Raw genomic sequence first — 24931 nt, 5'->3', positions numbered from 1 at the left:
AACCATTTGAGCATTGAAATTGGGCTTTCATGGCAATTAGAAGTATATTGGCCTAATCCTAGTTTGACATGCATCTTTACAAACAAACTGAAATAAGCAGGGTGCTCTTTAGCATCCTATCTTTCTTTTAACTAAAGGCATACATAGGGAGCTCATAAACTAAATGACTGCGTATGTGAAAACTGTCCAGTTATACAGCTCCTTGGCAGGAGTCTACATATCAGTGATACATAAAATGGCTTTAGTACAATCAGTAAAGAAAACTAAATTCAGTTTATAACTTCAACTTCTTCATGTGTATATTCATGCTTCAAATGTCAACTTCAACATGGAATTACATCAGCTTAGTATGTGTACCTGGATTTAGACAACAAGAACCAGAAGAAAGAAAAAGAATATCAGCAGCAAGCAGCCAGGCAGTAATAACAACAGCAACAAACGAACGGACAGCAGTAACACAACAGCAGCACCAACCAATGAAGCCAATAAACAGTAGTAGACACCCCGTGGCAGAGTTAAAGAAAACCAGGAAATAAACCAAACAGTAACCCAATGGAACAATGCTCGACAGTAGGACACTAGGAAATATCCAGCTGAAATCCAACAACACCAAAAGAACACAAACAGGGGCAAAAGAAAAGAAAAACAGTGGCTTCTGATTTCTCAAATACTCAGGGAAAAACTGAAGTTCTTTTATGTAAAGCCTAGCACTGACTTAACAAAGTAATAGCCCAGCCTATGCACTCAAAAAAACTAAACTGCCCTTTTCGAATTGGAAGACCAGCCCCAACTTTTCTTTTAAGACTAACAGCCTTTTTTTTTCTTTTCTGAAGCCCCTAATAATTCTTCCAGCCTCTTTCTCGTTTTTAATGAGCCTATTTATAGGCAGAACTGGCAGGACCCCAGGCTGCCTTGATTCCTTCAGCCTTTCACTACCCATACCTCCTTAGTTTCCCATGCCTAGGTGTCTTTTATTAATCCCTACTATGTTGTCCCCCATGCCTGTTCTATTTGTTCTACCCCAAGAGTCATGGGAGGGGGTTATAGTATTCAAATAAACTCATGCCCTTGTGTCTTGTTCCCCATTGCCATTAGATTAATAGCATTTTAAATACCACTTGCCATGTTCTTAAGTTAATCCCTGATTAAATTCTGTCAAATGCCAAAATTGCCCTTAACCCTTGCAGATTATTGTACTACCCTAATCCTTAACAGTCAATATATAAGCCCTCCTGAATTTAGCTAATAATCACTAACTACTTAGCTAATCAGCTTAAACTCAATACTGATTTTAGGTTGGTCTGTCAGATTTTCTATAGCTATATTTAGTTCCTAAACTAAGTTCAACTCAAAAAATCAGATCACACACAGAAGTGCTGATCAAAATGGCCAGAGCTGGTCATATTGGGATCCAATCCTGACTAACTTACAGCCAAACCATACCAAAATCAACAGCCCACAGGCTAAGCTCGAAGCAGTGATGAACAATGAACAGACTTCTATGGAAATCATGAGGTTACTGCCTGAATGAGTAGTCTAATTCATAGACAATACTGAACATATTCCAAAGGTTCATTATGAGCTAGCATACAGATTTAGATGAGCTATTGTCCAGGCAAACCTATAAGGTTAACGAGCTACTGTCGTGTTTTCCTCTAATCTCAAACAAATTATTGACGACACTTATTTAAACGGCTATACAAACTATAATAGGTAGAAAACAATCAATAAAACACACAAAATGACTTAAACATTATCTCAGGGTTCACAGAATTGACAGAAAAAGTCAAAAACAAACTAAAACAAACATGAAAGACAGATAGAATCTATAGGAGAAACAAAAAAAAGGGAAAATTACCTCGGGGACTTGAAATTAAAACTGACTCAAACTCGAACTCGGATTCGACCATTTTGGGGTCGAATGGACCTTAATCGAAGTGTTCTCAACTGAGAACACCTCGGTTAAAGTTTATTAGACCCCGATCCTTTGTTGATTTGGACAGACACCCATAAATCTGAGTTCTAGGGTTCTTGGTGGTCTGATTTGGGATTCATTCAGTTCTGGTCAGATTCGAACAGAACCAAGGTCATTAAGGGGGTGAGGGAGGTCAGGAGGTATTGTGGTGTGAGTTTGGGGTTGGTGGCTGTAGATCTGCTTGTTGCTCGAATCTTCGATTGAAGATTCGAGAAGTTGCAGGGTGATTCGAGGTAAACGGTTGGTGGATTCGTGTTCAGGGTGGTTGGGTGTATCAGGGGTGTTGTTTTGGTGGCCATCGGAGTCCGGGTGGCCGGGTTTACGGTGGGGGAAACCTAAGGCTGCTAGGGTTCGAGAGGAGGGGGCTCTGGGGACGATGGTGAATAGTGGGTGAAAGGGGGGTCTAGTTTGGGGCGCGGGGTGTTAGGTTAGGTTTATATATGGGGTAAAGGACCAGATCCTGGCCGTTGGATCGAGTTGGATCTATGGCCAGGATTTTTCACTTAAGGTGGAACGACATCGTTTGGAGTAGTGGTAGGTGAGACCGGGTATGGGAATGGGTCGGGTCAGGCTTTTGGATATGGGTACTGATTGCATCCGTTGGATGAGGGCTAGATGGACGACTGGGATGACTGTCATCGAAGCGACGTAGTTCTGGTATCAGACTACGTCGTTTGATGGCGCGGGGAAACGGGTCTTCTGGGCTGACTGACTTGGGCCGATTTTTTGGTGCTATTTGGGCTTGATTTTCAGCTCAATTTTGGGCTCAAATCCGGGTATTCTTTACTATTTTCAACTCTTTTTCTTTTTTTCTACTTTAATTAGTAATCAACAAAATTCTAAAATAATTTTGTAAAACCAAAATTAGCCTACAACAATGTTACACCTTAACAACAATTAACACACAAGGTCATCTTACACCATGGCACACATAAATGACAAAACACAACAAAAATGCATATTTTTGTGATTTTCTTTCTTTTAAAATAAAACATGGTTTAATTGACTCCACAATGTGCAATTAGATCCTGAATGTGCAGGCAACATGTATTTATATGTGTATATATATATATATATATATATATATATATATATATATATATATATATATATATATATATATATATATATATATATATATATATATATATATATATATACCAATCACAACAACGACAAGCATTTACGGACCAAATAATTACCAAAATGTCACGTAAATTCTAAAAATCGTACACAGATGGATTTTGTTTTATTTTTTTATTTCTTTTGGAGTAATTTTCGTGAAGCAAAAATCATGTGCTCACAGTCATACTTTGTGCCCTAGGATATCCATAACCCAATTTCTTCACCAAATCACTGACCTTGTTCGGTCTGCGGTGCCCTGAAGGGTTTTCACTAACAAACCTCTCTCATTTGTTCATCTCTCAACTCACTATCGCCTTACGGTGCCCGTGAGGGTTTTCACCAATAAAACTCTCTCATTTTAATTTCTCTCTTCTTTCCATCGCCTTACGGTGTTCGTGTGGGTTTTCACCAATAAGACTCTCATTTTTTCATTTTTCCTGTTCAGAGCGGAGTGTTGCCCCTGATATAAATCACACCTCTGCTTGCTCGACTTGGAATCTCTTGAAGACTGATCGGAAGGTCTTTCGTGGGACCGTAATGTAGGCTTTTGGATAGGGTTAGAAATAAAGGATATCACAAAGGCTCAAAAATAACTTGAACGGGTTCAAAATTACAACTCTTGGAATCAGATCTCTTACAACAACCGCAACTTTTGCCCCAGTTTTTTGCTTAGGGACTTTTGAATTTTTATTTTGATGGGACCGAACCGTGAGGCTGCCTACATATCCTTTAAAGGAATCAGGTCGAAAGTAGTTCATGTCATAGAAATTACTTTGTTGTTGTGATTTTTCTCTTTCTCTCTTTTCTTTTTCTCTTCTTTTTTCTTTCTTTCTTTTCTTCTTTCTTTATCCTTTTTTTCTTTTCCTTTTTTTCTCTCTTTCCCATTCTTTTCTTTCTCTTTTCTCTTCTCCTTTTCTATTTTCTTCTTTACTTACTTTTTCCATTTGCGTTCCTGAGTTTGCTACTGATTCCAAAAGAGGGGTATGAAAGGAAATAAATAAGGCTCAAAGGGGTACAAAAGGATAAAGTGTTTGATAGCAGAATAAAATGTCTTCGTCATTCCAATCTTCAAAACATGCCAAGTACAAACAAACACAATTTAAACCAAAGAAATCATACATAATATCTTTTGACTGTATCAGAATTGGTAGCCATATCTACACATTTGCCTTCGATATCTGTTAAATACAAAGCACCATTGGACAACACTCTTGGTATGATGAACGACTCCTGCCAATTTGGGGCGAACTTGCCTTTTGCTTCAGCCTGATGTGGAAGGATGTGTTTCAATACTTGCTAACCCACTTCGAATTTTCGGGGACGCACCTTCTTGTTGTATGCTATTTCCATTATCTTTTGATACAACTGGCCATGACATACTGCTGTCATTCTCTTATCGTCAATCAAACTTAATTGCTCCAGACGGGCTTTGACCCACTCATCATCATCAATTTCGGCTTCAGCAACAATCCGAAGGGATGTAATTTCAACTTCCGCGGGTATCACTGCTTCAGTGTCATATACCAACAAATAAGGAGTTGCACCTATTGAAGTGCGAACGGTAGTGCGATAAACCAACAACACAAAGGGCAACTTCTCATGCCATTGCCTAGAACCTTGCACCATTTTCCGAAATATCTTCTTTATGTTCTTGTTGGCTGTCTTGACTGCTCCATTAGCCTTGGGGTGGTATGGGGTGGAATTTCGATACGTAATCTTAAACTGCTGATATACCTCTTTCATCAGATGACTGTTAAAATTAGCACCATTATTTGTGATGATCACCTTTGGGATTCCGAACCGACAAATGATATTTGAATGAACAAAATCGATCACTGCCTTCTTGGTCACACATTTGAAAGTTTTAGCTTCAACCCACTTAGTGAAATAGTCAATGGCCACCAGAATGAACCTATGTCCATTAGATGCTGCTGGCTCAATTGGTCCGATGACATCCATACCCCATGCAACAAAGGGCCATGGTGCAGACATTATGTGCAATTCAGATGGCGGAGAATGAATTAAATCTCCGTGTACTTGGCATTGATGACACTTGCACACAAAACTGATGCAATCTCGCTCCATAGTGAGCCAATAATAACCCGCTCAGACAAGGACGACGCGTGAACAGTGTTGGGTGCCGTTTTTGGGTCTCTTGGATTTAGGGTTTAATTGGGGAAAAATGTTATAAAGAATTTTTATAGTAGGGGAAACAGGGCGGGTTTGGGGCAGGCGGGTCAAGGGGTTGGGCTGACCGGCGGGTGAGTGATTTGGGCTGAGGGGGGAATTGGGTTTTGGGTATTTGGTCCAACACCAGCCCTTTTAACTCTATTTCTTTTTTCTCTTTTTCCAATTTTCTTTTCCTATTTTAATTAATTCAAACCTAAATTAAACTCCTAAAATGATTAATTTGAAAAATAAAACTGATCATCTACTAAAATATTTATGAAAATTAATTACTCCTAAATTAAAAGAGGAAATTACTGATTTAAAACTAAAAGGCCAAAAATGCAAGTAAAACAATTTTTGTGATTTTCAATTTTGATAAAGCAACTAATTCACTAATTAATCTTAAAATTGTAAAAATTAAACCTAAATGCAATGCATGATATTTTTTTTGCATTTTCATGATTTTAACAAAAATTAAACATGCACAGAAACGTAAACAATTAGCACAAATTTCCACAAAATCCTATAAAATTATAAAAAAACGAAAAATTTATTTTTCATGTATTTTATGGGAGTAATTTATATAGGGAAAAAATCACATGCTCACACATATTTTTTTTACTTTTTTATGTTATTCTATTATTCTCAATAATATTTTTTGAATAAATAAACTTTTTTATTTAAAAAAACAAAGAAATTTTAAATTTTGACAGTTTTTTTTTGGGTTTTGTTTTATCGGTATTTATATATTCCTTTCAACTCTTTTCACCCCTTTTTGCTCTCTTTCTACACGTTCACATATTTTTCTCTAAATATGTAAAAGAAAAGTTTTATGGTTTGGCTTGATATATATATTTTTCTCTCTACATTTTCATTCACTTTCTTTCTCTATATAGATAAAATAAAAGGCTTTTGTTTGATATAGTTAGTCTGTGTTTTTGTCTCTATAATATCATCTACTTTCTATCTCTATAAAACAAATGATGTTTCTATTTCGGTTTTGGTGTATATTTTATTTATCTATGCCTTCACAATTTTTTCTCTATAAGAAATAAATTGTTTATTTTAATATAATCGAAAAAAAAAATACTCTTTGAGTGTTTATTTCGTTAAAACTACTTATGACTCGCATTGAGAAATGTTAAGTAGCAATTTATGCATAAAGACCTCTTATTAAGAGAATACACTTATTAAGACCTCTTATTAAGAGAGACACTATCACTCTATAAATTATATTAATTACTAGTTAAACTTATTAAAATATGGTTAATATCAAGGAGAGGAAGAAAGCAATGATGGTAAATATTGAAGGAGACATAAATTGACTACTATTTGGAAGCCTTGGATAGTCATCAGGTGAAGGCAAAACACAGTCTTCTCCATTGAATGAAATCTTTCTTGGAAAAGCCCATCCTTCCCTAAATGTGAAAATCCCTGCATCTTTATGCATTAACAACTCACTTTGCACATTCCCAGTTTCACCTGCTTGTAGCAACATGTCATTGTAATACTCAATCCCATAAAACATTCCTGTGTCATCTGCATTAAAAAAGTTTAACCTAAAGTTATCACACGGATATAAAAGATTCATATACACGACTCCAACGAGTTTGGGGACGGGAGACACCCTTTAGTAAGGGGTGTCATCCGACATCGCTTCATATTAAATAAGGCAAAGTATAAATCAATTTGGTACAAGATGTAAAGCTTTAAAACTACCAAAAGGACATTTATAGGCGGATCTAGGATTTTAACGTGACAGGGGCAACACTATTTTGCTCAACTAATGCCCCCTAAAGGCTTTTAATGTTCAGGGTGCCAAGTTATTTATATAATCATTTTCAAGGCATACACACATATATATACACACACATCTGCCAAAGTTTACGGGGTCTGGTGACCTCTCAACATTGTACACAACCACGTTTACAAGCCGAATTATGCAATAGGCCGATACTGCTTGTGTAAAATTTTGTGCACACCATTGGTTGAGGCGTAGTTAATTGATATATCATAATATAAAGGAAATGTTAATCTTAGGCATTGGTAAAACTTACTGGTATCACCATACTGATTAAGTGGCTTGTAGTTGAAACTGAAAACCTGCGTTACGCTTCTCAAATTTGGATGCAAGACAACCAAGTTCCACTGGCTGTAGTTCTTAACATAGTTTAAGTTTCTGATAGTCATTTTCACCCTCCAATACTTTGTGTAACTCTGCTTTACATGCCAATGTATCTGAATTGGGCACATGTGTTGTGAACACTGTACTACTGGCTTTGGCGGTTCGTTATGATCTAGTTGCAAAACTGGTGGTAGCTCACCATACCTATAGTTCCAACCACAACAAAAGAAAGACATAATTAGATGAAGAAAATATAAAAAAATTGTTAAGTATGACTTGTTAATCAGGCATAAAATGAGAATTACTTCACACATTGATCTGCTCCTAGTTGTCCCTGACAACCACAACTGCATTTGGGGCATGGCACAATTGTATTGTTGTAGAAAGCAGACAAGGAAACACAACATGTTGGAGAAGATGATGCTCTAAACTGGGAATAAGAACAAATCACATTCCAAGTTGCTGCAATAATGTTTACAAACTGATTAAAGCTGGAGTCTTGAATAAATCCAAGATTTTACTATTAAGAAATAGGGCAGGCCGGTACATAAAGCATCCCGCATTAACACAGAGTCCGGGGAAGGGCCGCACCCAAGGAGTGTGATGTAAACACCCTACTCTAACGCAAGCATTAGTGGCTGCTTCCACGGCTCGAACCTGTAACCTATAGGTCACACGGAGATAACTTTACCGTTGCTCCAAGGCTCCCCTTCTAAAATCCAAGATTTTACTACAAGAAAAATAATCCTATAGGATAACTAGAAGTTACATTTACTTACCAACGGCTTGAGTCTTTCGTCGTCCTTGATCCACATTGAACGTACTTGGAGGGACTTTAAAAGGATCACCACAAGAATATCCAGGAATTCCAAGTGTGAAATTTTCAGGTAGACGAGGCTCGGATCCATTATAGGAAGCACTTCCAATATTCATCTGAAAAGCAGCACCATATTTTTCGGGGTCTTGAGTCAGAGATGTAAGCACTCCTCCTTTGCAGCAATTTGCAACCTGTTTATTATAAGGAGCTCCGGGCAGGAGGTCAACGATCACTGGCTCTTTTTCACAGCAATGGGGCGGTTGTGTTGCTTTGATCGCAGAACAATCCCCTTGCTCAGTAGCTTCAGCACCTGACATATCCCAAATTACTTCATTGCCAGGCCAACTCCAGCTTAACTTCCAACCAGGTTGATCTATGTGTCGGAAAAGTTGGTAGTTAAAGATTGAGACTTTAACCTGGTATGGACCAATAGTTCAAACAAACAGAGAAACGTTTGCTAATTAGTCTTCACTGTCTCTTGAATGAGATATAATGCATAACAAAATAGATAAAATACAGATTACTTTGAGGCGGACCTATGTTTAGAGTAGAGGGGTCACTAGACCCAGTTAACCTCGGCAAAAATTCTATACACAAACGTGTATATAAGTTAAAAACAGTCATATATTTTAACTTGGAACCCTTAAGATTAAAGGCTGATGGGGGTATTGATTGAGCAATCCGCTCATGCACCTCCGAAACCTTCAAATTCTGGGTCTGCGTTTTGACATATGATTGCTAATTTCATATATTCGGGTCCATGAAAACATGCATTTGGCTAAAAAATTACCAATTCTTTTAAAAATTACCCTTTCCTTGTACTACATATCCCATGTCATAAACAACATCTTTTTTTTATTTTGTTAACCGAGAAATCCCCATGTGCCCCAGAACCTTTAAATCCTGGGTCCGCGTATGATTGCTAATTTCAGATATTCGGGTCCATGAAAACCTGCATTTGCCTTTGTATTTCATTGTAGGAAAAACTTACGTCTTGGCTACCTTCATTGTTTAGCATGATATCCCATTTGATAGTGATATTCCCATTCGGGTCCAGTGGATCATAACCATCTGCATTACAACTGAAATCAACCATCACAAATTCCATATGTATAAATTTCTTTTCTTATGAAATACTAACAAAATCACAAATAAGCCACATAAAGACAATAAAAGAACATTAAAAAGGATAGAAATAAATAATATTATCACTACTCACTGATTGGATAAATGAAAAGGATGAGAGGTAACACATAAATTAGGCCACAACTCATTGATCTTTGATGAAAATATAAAATAAATTCAGTGCTAATTTATTCATAAAACTTAAACTTTAGTTTGAGTTCTGCAAATGTTTAACAGAAAGAATATGAAATGGCAGCCGAAAAGAAGGAACAAGAAAGAAGAAAAAGAGACAATACAGTGGATTTGGTAATAAATAAGGTAACAATGAATTAAGGTTAGACATTTTTGGTTTTCCCAAAAATAGTTAAGAGTATAGACTATGACTTAGTACTAAGAATGCGTATTTCTAGGGAGAAGTTTGAATGGTATGTTACGATTCATCTCCAATTGTCACTCACGCTTTTGGCTCTCCCTTTTTGCCGTTTTAGATTTTTCATTTCTTACTATATTATTGCTAATAATACTTTCCATTTTGCACCATCTAACCAATTTATCGTATTCATACTATGTTACAAATGAGAATTGGTTCCCACGTTTGAGTTTCAACAATCCAACCTCTCTAAAATACTTTAGAGGTCGTTTGGTCCACACTACTTATACAATATTATAATGTAAAAGCACGATAAATAATAATGTAGTGATTGTTTTGCGATGGATAATAATGTAGGGATTGTTTACGATATAACTTAATACGAGTATCATTTAAAACCTCCAAATGTTGCATTAGTTATGCGAACTTTTTTTCTTATATGACCAACAAAACGTTGCCCAGCTATTTCGGAATTACTATTTTTCTTAGTACATTCAGCAAAACTATTATTATAGGCAGGGTTTTAGGATGGAATTATTTCTTCTACCAACCAAACGGCCCTTATCAAATCAATTTTGGCTAATCGATTTCAGACAAGAAATTATTTTTTCTTAATTTATTTTATGATCATCTGAATATGTTTTGTTATTTCTTCCCTTTTTATAGAAACGGAAAAGGGCCTAAAATGCCCCTTTACTATATGAAATAGGACATGCTAGCCCTCCGTTAAAAGTTGGTCTCTATTTTACCCTTGCCGTCAACAAATGGGCTCGTATATGCCCCCCATCACTAACGGGAAACTCATAAAGCCACGTGGAATATATGTGAGGGCAAGTTAGACCTAGTTCGAATTGTACAGGGGCATATATGAGTCAGTTATAATAGTCATTTCTCAAACACTACATAACTCCATATCAGTTTACTTAGACACCTATTTGACAACACCAAACTAATTATCACAGCAAATAAACTAAGTCATAGACACAAACATTCAAATGAACGGCAATGACTTCATTAAATCCTAGTACTCAAAGGGGTCGAATCATAACAAAAGGCAACAAAAGACAATGTCGAAATGTTCTAATAGCTCAAAGGGGTCGAATAGGAGGTGTCATTACGGACTTACTGCCAATTATTTCATGGCATGGACACCTTTAAATGCTGGGAGAAGCGAGGTTTTTCAAGTGCCCGAAGCATGAGGTAAATAAATTTTTTGATGGGTTCTTTTAATTATTCCGATTTACTTGTAATTTGTTTTATTTATTTTTGGTTTTTAGGATGAAAAATATTCTTATTGAGAATGGCAAGATGAAGAGCTTACTCCTAGAGTTTCAAATCTCATATGTAGTTTAAAGAAGGAAAAGGAAGCTCTAATCCGTGAAAGAAATGCTCTCCAAAGAAAAATTTGATCTTGAAAATGTTATGATGCTCGTCGATCATGGAGGAATAGAAGCCTTGGAATTGGAAAGAAATGTTCTAATGAAGAAAGTGACCGATTTAGAGTACTCAGTTGTGCTTGATGCTAAATTTCGGAAGAAGATGTAGATTTTCATGTGTGTGATATTGGGATGTCTTTTTATGTTCTTTGGATAAGTGGGAAATGATATGTAATGTTAATGTTATTGTGGCTTAATTGTTGTGTTTTATTATGTAATGAAGCTTTATGTTTTTGTACAAGGATTTAATGAAATCATTGTTGTTCATTTGTTGTGTCTATGACTGAGTTTTTTTGATATGATAATTAGTTTGGTGTTGTCAAATAGGTGTCTAAGTAAACTGATATGGAGTTGTGAAGTGTTTGAGAAATGACTATTATAACTGACTCATATATGCCCCTGTACAATTCGAACTAGGTCTAACTTGCCCTCACATATATTCCACGTGGCTTTATGAGTCTCCCGTTAGTGATGGAGGGCATATACGAGCCCATTTATTGACGGCAAGGGTAGAATAGAGACCAACTTTTAACGGAGGGCTAGCCTGTCCTATTTCATATAGTAAAGGAATTTTTACCTCCTATAGTAAATGTTAACACCTTATTTATTTTAAATAAATATCATTTTAAAAAATTATATTCTATAGATACCTTTTAAGTTTTATAGCAAAATATTTAATTTTGGTTACTTAGTAGCCCTAAGCCACTAAATACGTTAATAGTTACACTATTTTTTTTTTCTGTATCTACTTTGATACATCTCATTCGCTTCCTCATCCCATTAAAATTTCCGATCTAGCGACAAGGACTCTAAGGAACACAGCCTGGAGAAGGGCAATACTTTGCCGATTTTGTCCAACGACAGAGGAGGCATATTATACCACAAAATACCAATTTTTAACCCTTATGTCCTTGTTCCTCATCGTCATCCTCGGACCTCGAAGAAGCCGACAAGCTAGAGCTAGGTAATGTCATTGAGTTTCTTTGTTTTTCTTATTCTTTATTTTCCTCTTTCCTACGGCTGATTTTTGGGCAGTTGAGGTTAGGGGACTTAATTTATGCTTACGATTAGCTATTTATTGCAGTTGGAGAGGGTAATTTACTTTATTATTTGCCTTCAACTTTAGTTCTTAGGCATCGCCAAAAAGGCCCTAAAACTATTTTCTGCGACTTTGCAAGGCTGTACAAACAATTCTCAAGCGGCGGAGACAGAGGCACCTCTATACGACTTTACCGAGTTCATGTGGACTGTAGGCCTTATTAATTTGGAATTTTCTCTCATCGCTGCTTATGGAATCATGGTCGGAATCCGATGGGTCGTCGGAAAATTGTCGACTAAAATAGGTGAAGTTTGGGGTTGAGCAATTTGAAGATTTTGTTACCTTTTTTTTAAGAGCATTTCAATGTATCTCGCTGTATTTCTATGTATTTCATTGTATTCACTATCTTTTTTTCATTGTAATTCAATGTATCTCGTTGTACTCCATGTATTTCATTGTATTCAGTGTCTTTTTTTCTCATTGTATTTCAATGTATCCCTTTGTATTCTATCTATTTCATTGTATTTTGCGGTTGAGAATCTTTTTTATAACTGAAAAATACAAAATTTGTGTGTTATAATTGAGTTTGTTGAGTTATATTAGGAGTATATTATGTTAATTGATTCACTTTCCGTTTTAAAAACACTGTAATCCCCTATTTCACGCCGTGAATACAGTCGAATACAATAATTTGTCCAGCTGTAATCCCATGTTTCACTTCATGAATACAGTCGAATACACTCGAATACAACAACTGATTAGCTGTACTTCCCTGATTCACGCCTATTTTTGCTATTGTATTCATGGATACAATAGCTTAAATACATCTAAATACATCTTATAGCCACACAAAAGGTATCTATAATCCGTAATATAACAAATGGTATCTATAGATGGTTAATTACTACTAAAAGATAATGCTTTATGAAAATTTCTCTACATAAAATGGAACAGATGGAGTAATACATAGATGTTTTTATTGCCTTAAGGAGAAACAAGGAATGAACTGAAAGGAGTCCACAATCAATGCTTAAATTACATAGTCATGAAAATGTATCCATGAAGATAAATATGGTGGAACCAGAAGCTGGATAATGTTACAACAAAAAGATGAAGGGGAAGTGATTAATTTAATTACTTGGAACATACATGCTGGAATCAACCACCTCAGGTGAGTCAATTGTCACAAATGCTATTCTTTAGCATTGACCACCAGGTGCGCGTAAAAGCTTAACAAATGTTGATGTAAAGACACATGTTGTCAAAAGAATTAGAACCAATTCTAGATAGTAGAAGAGCAAACCCGTTGAAGGGGAGCACGAGAGAGGCAAGACCTCGTCTTGATAACGCACACAATGGAATTTGTTAACTTTTGTCACTCCATGGCAAAATCAGACGAGGGAAAGTCAGTAAGCTCTGATTGAAGTTGTAGCTAATTTCCGGTCAAATGTGAAGTTGTCCTGAAACAGGATCACGGTCGGCCTCTTTTTGTCTCAAAGAGAGGTTTGCAAATTGCTGATCGAGATCCCTACTGGTATTGCGGCGATGGCTGGAAGATAGTTGTTGTGGCTGCTGTTGTTGCTGATACAATGCTCGCAGCCTTCCTCTTTCTCTTTCCAGAACTTCATGCTCCACTGCATGAGAAATTTATGAGTGGTAGTTTTCGATGAAACTAATGAAATAAAGTACCGGCTGACAGATCAGTTCCCATGTCCAAAACAGTTATTTCAACAATGGTAGTTTCCTTGATTCAAAGTCTTTGAATCAAGGAAAAAGAACTGCAATTAGGGGAAATTAAAGATCAATTATTCAGCATCAAATTTTTTATATGAGAAAGATCAATTATTTAGCATCTTATAGTTGCAAACTCGAACGTTCCTTCTCTTTCTTTTATTTGGACAAGTAAAGTAACTTTCAATGTTATCAAAAAAGTACAGAAGAGATATATGACAACAAAGGAGCTAAGCAACGATATTGTACTCCACAAAATCATCCAATCCCTATGTTTGTCTGTATGCTATGATTGCACCAAAGGTAAATAGGAATAACATTCATCCTTTGTATTTCTTTACAAAGGTAAATTTAAAGGGTTGAAAAAGAAAACAGGGACCAGTTCACATTAAGGTCATTCAGATGCAGTAGAAAAGACTAGCACTGTTTTATTTCTCAAGAAACTTTGACCTGGTCAGATTTTCCATCTTATAGCAGATAATAAGCGATCGAGTCCCAGCAAGCATAGTTATGCTTTTCAAAGTGACATATTTTGCTAATTATAGTAGTACAAGATTTCAAGGAAGACTATTCTAGTTTCCCACACAGAGGGTGTGGGAAAAGAAAAGCAATTAAACAAAATTATTAATTCAACGAGTCATGGATTTTCAGCAAGGTCATTGTCTTCCCACCAAAAATGATGTATTGTGGGATGAACACTAATGGTCACCAAATTTCCTGGAGATAGCTATTTTGCTAATCAAACTGAACATTGCTCGGAAACCTTTTAGTTCCAGGAATGCGCCCACTTTCCCAACTTGCGTGAACCAATATCTCACAGTTATACTTTTATTCACAGTGGAAAGCATCAATCATATGATACTTAATTCAGATAAACCTAACTCCCAGCTATGTAGGGTTTGCACTAACAATACCTGCTCTACAATCAAGTTTATCAAAATAGTTAAGATTACAACACAGGAAACAAGTAGAAGAGTTCAGTATAACAGATAAAGAAACTTACAATACTTTATAAGCTGTTCCTGAGCTAAATTTTCTAGGCGCTGCTTTAGGGCTTTATTCTCCATGCTGAGGATAAGATTCTGCTGGTTAAGAAATTCAAGCTCTGCAGACACTTCAGAACTTTCAGCCTGAAATCATAGCAACAAGTCAGATTTACAATTTTTATCAAAAAGCAACATCCATTTCACATCCAGGTGTATACATATTTCAAAGGTTCAGCTGATACATGCCTGCAAAACTTGTACGTTTCTTTCCAGTTCAGCTATGTACTGAAGCTTTCTGACCCTTGATCGTTGAGCAAATTGCCTGAGTTTCATGATATTTTTTAAGGTTAATAAACTTCAAACTGTTTATCTTCTTTTTTTGGGTGAGGGGGGGGGGGGGGGCACTTCTACTTAAAATGTTTAAGTAACATCCTGAGAATGCCCAACAGAATGAGAAGGAAATTACTGACTTTTTTTTTTCTCAAAATACACAATTATAGGACAATTTAGATTTTAATAGAGATTTACAGCTAAATAAAAATACTCCATGTCAACTTAGACAAAGCCACTTGATTCATGTTAAGATGACGAAAAGCGAAGTCCGAGTAAGCACACGTTTGTGGTAATAAGTCGCAACTTTGGAGTTACTTAGGAATGCAAAAATATGGAATAAAAATCTTGAAGATGAGAAAATAACTAGAAACTGGAAAGGATTGAAGTAAATTTGGTACCAAAAGAGAAACAGCTCAAGTTGAGATGGCATGAATACGAACTATTTACCATGTCATCCATCCAAATGGCATACTCTGTATGGATGTGTTTTTCTAAAGCATATCCCCTTTCCCTTTCCAAAACTTCTTTTTTGTGTGTGTGTGTGGGAGGGGGGGGGGGGGGGTGCAAAGTGCCTTAAACTTACTGCTTCGCACGTTTCGTGTCAGTTTCTGATGAAGAACTCTTGCTTTGAAAGGAATCTTTTTTCTCAGCAGACCCTTTGCCAGATTCAGCTAAATCCTGCTTGTCGCTTCCTGCAGATTTAGGCCTGTCTCCGTCTTGTGGGAGGCAAGGTGATCCAGAGCTCTGAATACGGAGATCTTCCCTAGGAGAGGAAAGGTTACGGAGATGCAATACCGTATTTGAAGATGCATCCTTTGTCTTATTCTTCCGTTGGACTGAGGAGTTTTGATCAACATAAGAAACAGCATCCCGAGCATCTTTGTAATAGTCAAAGTCTTGTGACCCCCAGGAAGGGATACGAGTCATATTTCCGAACTTGTTATCAACTTGAGCTATGTAATCTAAGCCTGCAACGTTAGCAGCATCAAAATATGCAAAGGAGTCACTAGATGAGCGTCGATGGCTGCCTCTGCGTACAGGAGTTTCTGGCTCATTAAGAAGATCGTCCAACCAAGAGGGTTGCTCCTCTATAAGACAGCTTTCAGAGGAAGTACGCTGATGGTGTGAATTTCCATCTCTGGGTTTCAGGATGCCTTTTTGGTTGACAGCAGAACTGGGAACATAATCGAGATAAGACGGGGCCATGCTAGGAAATGGACTTTTAGGAGGCAGTAAAGAGCACTTTCCGTTGTACATCATGCTTCTCATATTAGATGGCCCCTTAGTGTTCGCCATAGCAAAGCACACAAGATCCCTGTAAGATAAAGAACATATATATGAAAGTGGGATAAGTATACCTTCAAAAGTATAACAGCTCTTGATAAAGCAAATCCAGTAAAAGTAAAAAATAGAAAGAACACTTTGTGAACAGCACGGGTCCCTGTAAAGATCACATCATTTAGCAAGCGGAGTATCACGACCAAATCACAAATTTCTTTTCCAATAATTACGAGTCAGATTCCAAACCTAAACTAAAGGAGATGAGGCAACAATAGGCACTGCAAACACTCTGCACCATTAACTATATGATCAAATAGCAGTCCCGTCAATGGGATATAATCAAATTCAATGAAACCATGATCTTTCTGGAAAATCTAGCCTTCCTAAAACACCAAGTATTTTCCCTATAAGAAAAAGAACATACATATGAAAGTGGGATAAGTAAACCTTCAAAAGTTAACAGCTCTTGATAAAGGCAAATCCAGTAAAAATGAAAAACAAAAATACACTTTGTGAACAACACGGGTCCTGTAAAAACAATCCCATTATTTAGGAAGCGAAGTATCACGACCAAATCCTGAATTTCTTTTCCAATAAATACGAGTCAGATTCCAAACCTAAAACTAAAGGAGATGAGGCAACAATAGGCACTGCAAACATTCTGTTTCAATTAACTATATGAACAAATAGCAGTCCCGTCAATGGGATATAATCAAATTCTAAGAAACCGTGATCTTTCTGGAAAATATAGCCTTCAGATCAGGGAATTCCCTGTTCATTCCAGATTGCATCAATATGGATGATCCATTGGGGATCTCAAATCATTCATTTATGAGCTTCAAGCCTTGCAAGCTTTTGAGATCTTGTATTAATATCTGTTCATTTTCAAGGTAGAGTTTCTGGCCCTTATAGCATGGGAACCATGAAGCACAAATACCTTATTCCGAGCAACCAAGAAAGAATAAAAAGGGGAACAAGGAAGAAAAGGTGAAGAAGGAACACATTTATCACCAAGGGTTGGGTGAAGAGGAAGAAATGCCTCCCATTTGGAACTGCAAAAGCAATCAAAAATATAGAGACAGGCTTCAGCCTCCGGGGAGGAGGCTCATTCTTGCATTTCCTCTTTCTTTTTCCTTTCTGTTTGTGATAAGGAATGAGGAGGTAATGTGTGGGACATGGATTGTGTCAGAATCCAGTAACTGTTTGAAACCATTATGTTTTCTACAGCTCTGTACTAAAAGTAATTTAATGGTTCCAAATTTAGAGTATCCTATCTACAAAGTGATTTATGCTGGAAATGAGACTAGACCTTGAACCGCCCCCACGGACAAGCCCAAGACTACGACCACAAATGAATGGGCGAAAGCACCCACAGAAAAATTAACAACGGAAAGAAGAATTAATCACAAGTTCATAACCTTATTCAAAAGGACAAGAATTGTTTCCTAATGCTGTAACATGCAGGTAGACTTTTCCTCAATTGTACTGTCACGTGGAAGAAAGAAGCACTATATTAGCTTATCTAGATCCTTCTACCAGCTGGTATCACTTGGGACATGAAAAGCAGAAGAAGCTAAATAGCTTTAACTTGGACTTTATTTTCATCATATTAGTATTGGCAATGGTCAAAACATTCTCTTTGCACGTCACGACTCAAACATGAATTTTCACATGAAGATTAGGCTAAATGTATGTTTCTCGGGCTGGAAGCAGTTAGCAAAGCAAATTTATCTCACAAGGAAGGGAGCTAAGAAGGTAGGAAATTGCCATTATCTCTATTGGAAGGAGAAAGACTCCATAAATCACATATTTGGCTTGGAATTCTTGTGTATGTTCTGCTCCTCTTAAGATCACTGGATAATATACCAATTGGGTCAAGACTATGTAAGAGATTGTTTGATTCTAAACTTGAAAAGTTACAAAAGAATCTGGAGCGCCGATGCTCACTATTTGAAATAGTCCATCTGGAAAGGAAGCAACAATTGATGTACTCATGAAACGGCCTAGGTGGGGCACAAAGATAAGCTCGTTTCCCCTGGAGAGCAAGTATTTCGGATGCTAGAAAGGACAACCAAGCAACAGAATATGTTACCATCTTGTAAACTCATGTCACTCATTTGTTTGATAACTAAGTAATCCATGGAAGCTTTGCGAGAAGACACCCCCCCCCCCTTTGTACACTTAATGAGAAAATTCTTTCCGTGTCAATGAAGGTTCATTCCCAATAATGACCAAACAAACTCCAAGCATCCAAGTTCAAGAAATTAATCAAAACCTGCCGCACTTGAAGCGGTCTGCAAAGCGTGAATGAAAACCATAGCACAACAACACAACGAATTGATTTTATCAACATTATCTATTTGCCATGGGAAATGGGAAAGCGTTCCATCTTTACGTAAATTTAACAATCAAAAGGTCAAAGTGTAGCCACAATCTCTCTGCAGGCTCTTCAAGATAAATCTCTATTTACAAATAGTGTATAACATGAGCACCCATCCTTATATCCCAATAAGTTCATCAACCTTCTACCAAATTAACAATCATAACTTGCTTCCATGTATATGATCGATTACAATCTGACAATCATAGTTTTGTGTGAAATTAGCTTGTTCTTCTTTTTTATGTATGCTACTTGGACAAGAAATTTTTTCCCCATTCATCAGTTAAATTATTGCCATATACAAAACCAGTAAAACAATCAGAAAAATTGAAGGAAAAAAACTGCTTTTCCCCCATATCTCAAACTTCAAAGCATAAACTTGCTAGTTTTTAATCAAATTCTCCTCCCTTAAACAAAGAAGTGCCAATTAATCACACGAAAAATAAAAAATCAACCTTTTCTCCAAAATTTTCTTCCTCAACTTTTGCTCACATTTTCATAAAAACCAAACAAACCACTTCAAACCGATCAAATAACCAAAAAAAAAAAATACTTAACGAACATATGGACATATTTTTATTTTTCCAATGAAAAATGCTGACCTTTAATTGATAATGAAGAAATTTGCAATGTGATTTCAGGTACAATGGAGAATTAATCAATTCAGGAGCTCAGATTTCTTCTCTCTTAAGGCTAAGGTATCTTCTTTTTTATCGAATCTTTTTCCTCTTTCTTTCTTCTTCTTATTCACAATCTACTTCTTTCTCGTTGACGTATCCGTTGAAAAGGTATACTGCCAAAATGACCTGTTTTATTGCTTTCTTTATTTCTACTGTCTCAGCCCCACAAGTTTCGCTATTTATGAAACCGCCCCTAATCTATTTATCACATTCATTTATCTCAGTAAATTTTAGTTTAATCTACTTTGCGGCTACATTGAACATATTATTAGGATATTTATTATATGATCAAAAACTACATCAAAAAGTGTTAGCAAGTTGCAATCATGTCAAAATAAAAATGAATTTAGCGCCAACAGTAAAGTGACTATTTTTATTTTTTTGCAAAAATTAAGTAGTATTTCGTTTTATTCATATTGACCAAAAAATTATATTTCCTCGGTAAAAGATTATTACGTATATAATATTTTACTTTTTTTAACTTTCTATTTATGGCGTTGATAATTGTTTTAAATTTAGTAATAACAAACGCGCTTCTTTTATAATTATTTATTTTTTATGGATATTATCATGAATAGAAGATTAATGCCACTAGTTTCCCAACTCAGACTTTTTTTAGCAATCTGTACTACAATATATTATTAGTATTAAAAATTGTCACAATTATTTGTTATGAGAATAGTTCATTATTTAGTATTCCACCCAACTAGCGGTGTGTGATAGAATTCATACAACTCATTGTGACAGTCCCAACTCCCACATTATAGTTTTCAATAACAAGCATTTATTTAATATCTTACTGAGAAAGGTGTATATTTCATTTTCTTTTTCAATTGGGCAATGAATAACTTCCCCAAATATGCATCATGTGTGTAAGATATAAATATTAAAGAATAAAGTGCAATCTTTATAAAATATAGGTTGGAAAGAGTGTGACAGGTGAACGCTCGTACTATATATACTCTGGTTTTGGCATCCTTGAGCCCCTTCCGGTACAGACTTCATTTCAAATTAATAGCCTGTTTGGCCAAACTTCTTCAAGTCCAAAAACTGTTTGCTTTTTTTGAAAGTTGAAGTGTTTGAGAAAAGCATTTTTTTTTTTAAAAAAAAAAAAGGAAAAAACTTCTATTTTAAAAGCTTGGTCAAACAAACTATAAGTTCCCACCGTGCTATAGCAAACCAACAACAACAACATAGCTTGTGTAATCCAACAAGTGGGATCTAAAAAGGGTAGTGTGTACGCAAACATTATCCTAACTTGTGCAGGTAGAGAGGTTGTTTCCGAAAGACAGAACCCTCCGTTCAAAGAAACATAATCACAACAGTGCTATAGCAAATCAGTTGTACAGAACAACACCTTAGTCAACATCAGCACTTGCCATAATAATCACATACTAATTCTATGAAGCATCTGAAAGCTTTCTGCATATCTAGCCAATAGTAAGAATATCAACTATGTAGTAAAAATCACAAAGACCACAACATCAGAACTGAGGCTTTATTTGAGTAAAGGAAAGGATAAGCATATTGATCTAATTGGTGAAGAAGAGAGAAAGCTTGCTGGGATAAATAAAAAAAGTAAGATTTGATTCCATCATAAGAAAGAGAGCCTGAGGAGAAAGAGATAGGAAGAAGATTGGATAAGTCAGATAGTTTAGAGTTAGTCTTAGAGTTAGGGAGCGTGTGGAATAAACAAGTTCAATACGCCGGATAAGAAGCGTAGTATCATTGATTGCAAAAATTTCTAAAATAAATTGGGTACCTTCTTACAAAAAAAATACCGGGGGAGGGGGGGTCATTTAACCCCCTTACCCCTAACCTTATGCAGCACTAACTCCTCTCGGTCTACGGTCCCCTACCTAGTATTCTATTTGCAAAATGCAAGTATAACAAGAGCACATTGAGTGAAGGTATTATGTATGGCTCACACAGAGCAAAAATAAGTTTCGGGCTTATATTAATACAACTTTTAAACCTTGACAATCGAGGAATTCATTAACTTAGCAACTTCTTCCATCTTGCATATCCCAAGATAAGAAGGAACAGTATTATACAACCTATTGTGATGCCTGTTACAAAAGGCTAAAATACTTCCTCAGTGTGGTATAAGGTACACGGTATATTCATGCCCAACCACCCAGCTCTTAGCGTCTCCATAGATATAGCAAATGATGCAATGGTCAATGTCAACTGCAGCTGAATAAGTTCATTACGTTGATTGTCGAGTTGGATATTGATGTAATCTTCTGTGTCATCAATGTACTCACGGACCTGCAAATTATACAATACAGGGGATTGAAGGATGCAGAACAAAACAAGGAAGACCACAGACATGATTCAAATGCAGACCAAAATAACAGAAAAGTAAGAAGAGAGTTTACAAATTGTACTTATACTACTTAAGAAAAGAGTTAATAAATTGTGTATCAACTTATTCATCATTACTAATTGGTAGATGATATTAGGTCTTTTAGAGAATGCTAGGTTCATGATAACCCAGTCTCTCGCATGGTTTTCATTCCAAATAAAGGAAGGAGAGGGGGAGGATTGATTGAGAGAGAGAGAGAGAGGAAGGAGGGAAAAGCAAAGGCAGTAGATTAAACTGAGAGCCGTATATCTGCAGTTGGAATTAGCAAGGTATTGCAATATCAAATTAAGAAAGAGATGCAGCTATTATTTCAATTCTTCAATTTCTTTCCCAAGTCTGGAAAGCTTTCTTTACCTTACCGCTTTACGGAATATGCTGCAAAGATCGACTATTGAGGAAGACATGGCTTACAGCCAAGAAGTAAGGAGACTACAAGCTTTTTCCCTCCTTTTCATCTATGTTGCGCGGACTCTCCAAAATGTAGCCGCACCCGTGTTAGATCCTTCAATAATTCACTACTTTTGGAGGATCCGATACGTATCCGGCCACATTTTTGGAGAATCCTAGCAACATAGCTTTTCATTATCAAATATCAAGAGGAATTAAGGGTACACGACATCATTTTCAATATAAGGATACTTAAATCAAGATTCATATCATAAAAAAATTCTAGTTGATGGGGCAAAATTGAGGTTCCTTAAAGGTATGAATGCCTTATTAAATTCTTCTCTTATATGTGTAACTTGTATTAAAGTTAGAATCATAACTGTCAACAGGAAAGAGGAGCAACAAGTCTACGTCATTACCAACATAAAAAGACGCAAAAAAATGCAAGGGATGCGAGCATATTTTTTTGGGTTTTTTTGGGGGGGTGGGGGTGGGGGGAGAGAACAAAATACTTACAGATAATATCTTGTTACGAGTGCCTTCCAGCTGCATAAAGTAGGCATCGAGCAACATCTCCAGATCCTCCACATCATTGTCATTAATATGGTTGCTCACCAAACTTCCACTTCAGCTTCTGGCAGAATTAAGCCTACGAAGATACGGTGCAAAAGGAGTAAAGCTATTTGAAATAATAGTTCCCAAATGAGCCTCAGTTTGCTAATTATGAATCTATTTCCTTGTCAAGTACAACTGAGCCATGTCTTCATTGTCATCTAAAAGGTGTTCAATTTCATCTCTAACCTATCATCAAAAAATCTTTACCATTGTAAGCATAACAGGGAATAATCAGAGCACAGACAATTGCCATGGAAGAGAACACTACAATTGAGTTCATCAATGTAACCCAAATGAAAATTAAACCCTCCAATTTACGAATCAAAAGTAAGAGAACTAAAGTAGCATAAGGCTCCTTATATGTCTCCTCCCCCAAAAATTATTTTGTACAGGCTATCATACCATTTCAAAAGCCAGCACATTCCCGAGTATACATGCAAAATTTGGTCCAACATAAGGCAAACAAATTGCACTACAAATGAACTCAATACTTTAAGAGGAGGCATCAGGAAGATTAACTTAAAGTGAGCAACAAGGGCTATTAAAATTGAATATGGTTTGTGTTTAAGGTGTACAAACTGATACCAATAGTTGTTCACCCAATAAGTCATAACACAATGAATATGAAGTACTTTACTAGTAAGTCTGCATTCGAGATGATGACAACATGTAACAAGTTCTCTTCCTGGTCAAACAAATTTCCAACAGCCAACCATGAACACATCAGCACTGAAATCTATTCATTATCTGACTTGCGCATAAGAGTGTTACACAAAGTGGGAAACTATATCCATAATGTCAAGAAATGAACAAAAAATACTAGAAGATAAGACCTTTATCATTTTCAATAGCAACAGGGAAAAAAAACAAATAAGAATACCTTCTGCACTCTGGTAAGTAAACGAGTAAGATTGCTTTTTAAACTTCTCACTTACTCAAGATTCTTCGTACTAATATTCATAGCCAGTTCATCCAAAACTGGGTAAGCATCTCTCTCCAGCTCTGCCACGCTAGAGTCTAAGAATGTACAAACAACCTCCAATGCAATCTCCAGCACCTGAAACTCAAATGGTATCTCAGCCTGCAGACCTTCGACTGCTTCTGGAACAGATAACCAGTGTCCAGCAGTTGGAAATTGTCCTTCATTATCTTGTTCAGCACTAGTACCATCAACCTTTGAAAGAATCTTATAAGGAAGTTGTTGCCTCAGTTCATCCACAAATGGAAGAACCTCTTGACGTAGAGGATCAAGAAACAATACCTCTTCAGCGGTAATTATGGCTCTTATAAACTCCAAATTGACAACCATGGCCTTCTCCCTTGCTGCAAGTTAAAAGAAAGGAGCTTTTCAATTCCTCGAACCCTAATATCACATTTCTTTCTTTTAAGCATTCTACTAGGTACAAGCAAATGCTAGGAGATACAGATGTATAATGTATTATAGCAAAAGCTTCCAACAGCTAAGCTAAACATAATGGTTAAGCTTCCTACAGTTAGATAGCTATTAGTTATTGTTGGAAACACATGGACAGATTTATAAGCAGTTAAAAGGGGTAAAAGAAATTAATATTACCAAGAATGCTAGAGGAGTGAGAGAATATTGGGCTAAGAATCCTCAAGTCCCTAGCAGGAATTCCAGCACGTTTGATGATAACACTCTTATCCCACTCTATCAACTCCGATTGACCCTGCTTATCGAATCTCATCCAAAGCCTCGCCCCACCCACCTTCTTCTTCACCACTTTACTATTCCCTGCCGCTACCACAATTGAATTGCTGACAACCGCCCCATTTACCACCGGCGGAGGCGGCAACGGCGACACCATCGCTTTCTTCCGCCGGCAAATCGAAAATTCGCCCTTCCCCATAGCTCTCTTTGTATCTCTCTCACTCTCACCCCTTTCCCTTTAGATTCTTCTGAGGCTACTTAAACCAAATATAAAAATAGAAATAATATTAGAATAATTATTGAGTCGGCAATTAGGGCAT

The 24931-nt window shown here is 36.5% G+C and overlaps 2 protein-coding genes, 1 long non-coding RNA gene and 1 pseudogene across 4 annotated transcripts; 1 reads left to right on the top strand and 3 right to left on the bottom strand.

The window, feature by feature from the left end:
- Positions 1 to 6400: 6400 nt before the first annotated feature.
- Positions 6401 to 9685, bottom strand: LOC107791494 (COBRA-like protein 6). 2 transcript variants are annotated; one of them, XM_075256786.1, is made up of 6 exons: positions 9431 to 9685; positions 9203 to 9293; positions 8174 to 8627; positions 7700 to 7856; positions 7327 to 7598; positions 6401 to 6808 (listed from the first exon to the last, which is right to left on the bottom strand). In XM_075256786.1, the coding sequence occupies exons 2-6, from the start codon at positions 9227 to 9229 to the stop codon at positions 6525 to 6527; spliced, it is 1194 nt and encodes a 397-aa protein (XP_075112887.1). In that variant the 5' UTR covers positions 9230 to 9293; positions 9431 to 9685; the 3' UTR covers positions 6401 to 6524. The 2 variants fall into 2 exon arrangements, with proteins under 2 accessions (XP_075112887.1, XP_016469067.1); XM_016613581.2 differs by having other exon boundaries at positions 9203 to 9282.
- A 2233-nt stretch (positions 9686 to 11918) lies between these two features.
- On the top strand, positions 11919 to 12695 carry LOC142182568 (uncharacterized). Its single transcript, XR_012711377.1, has 2 exons — positions 11919 to 12106; positions 12321 to 12695. It is a non-coding gene; the product is annotated as an uncharacterized LOC142182568 (long non-coding RNA).
- A 407-nt stretch (positions 12696 to 13102) lies between these two features.
- LOC107791499 (uncharacterized protein At4g06598-like) lies at positions 13103 to 19680 on the bottom strand. The gene is made up of 5 exons (XM_075217509.1): positions 19495 to 19680; positions 15815 to 16546; positions 15145 to 15220; positions 14916 to 15042; positions 13103 to 13815 (listed from the first exon to the last, which is right to left on the bottom strand). Exons 2-5 carry the CDS (start codon positions 16525 to 16527, stop codon positions 13625 to 13627), a joined length of 1107 nt encoding a protein of 368 aa, XP_075073610.1. The 5' UTR covers positions 16528 to 16546; positions 19495 to 19680; the 3' UTR covers positions 13103 to 13624.
- A 1887-nt stretch (positions 19681 to 21567) lies between these two features.
- Positions 21568 to 24810, bottom strand: LOC107791493 (magnesium transporter MRS2-4-like; annotated as a pseudogene).
- Between the last annotated feature and the right edge of the window lie 121 nt (positions 24811 to 24931).

The sequence above is a fragment of the Nicotiana tabacum genome, chromosome 7, assembly GCF_000715075.1.
Source record: "Nicotiana tabacum cultivar K326 chromosome 7, ASM71507v2, whole genome shotgun sequence".
Lineage (NCBI taxonomy): Eukaryota > Viridiplantae > Streptophyta > Magnoliopsida > Solanales > Solanaceae > Nicotiana > Nicotiana tabacum.
This window is presented reverse-complemented; position numbering and strand designations above follow the sequence as displayed.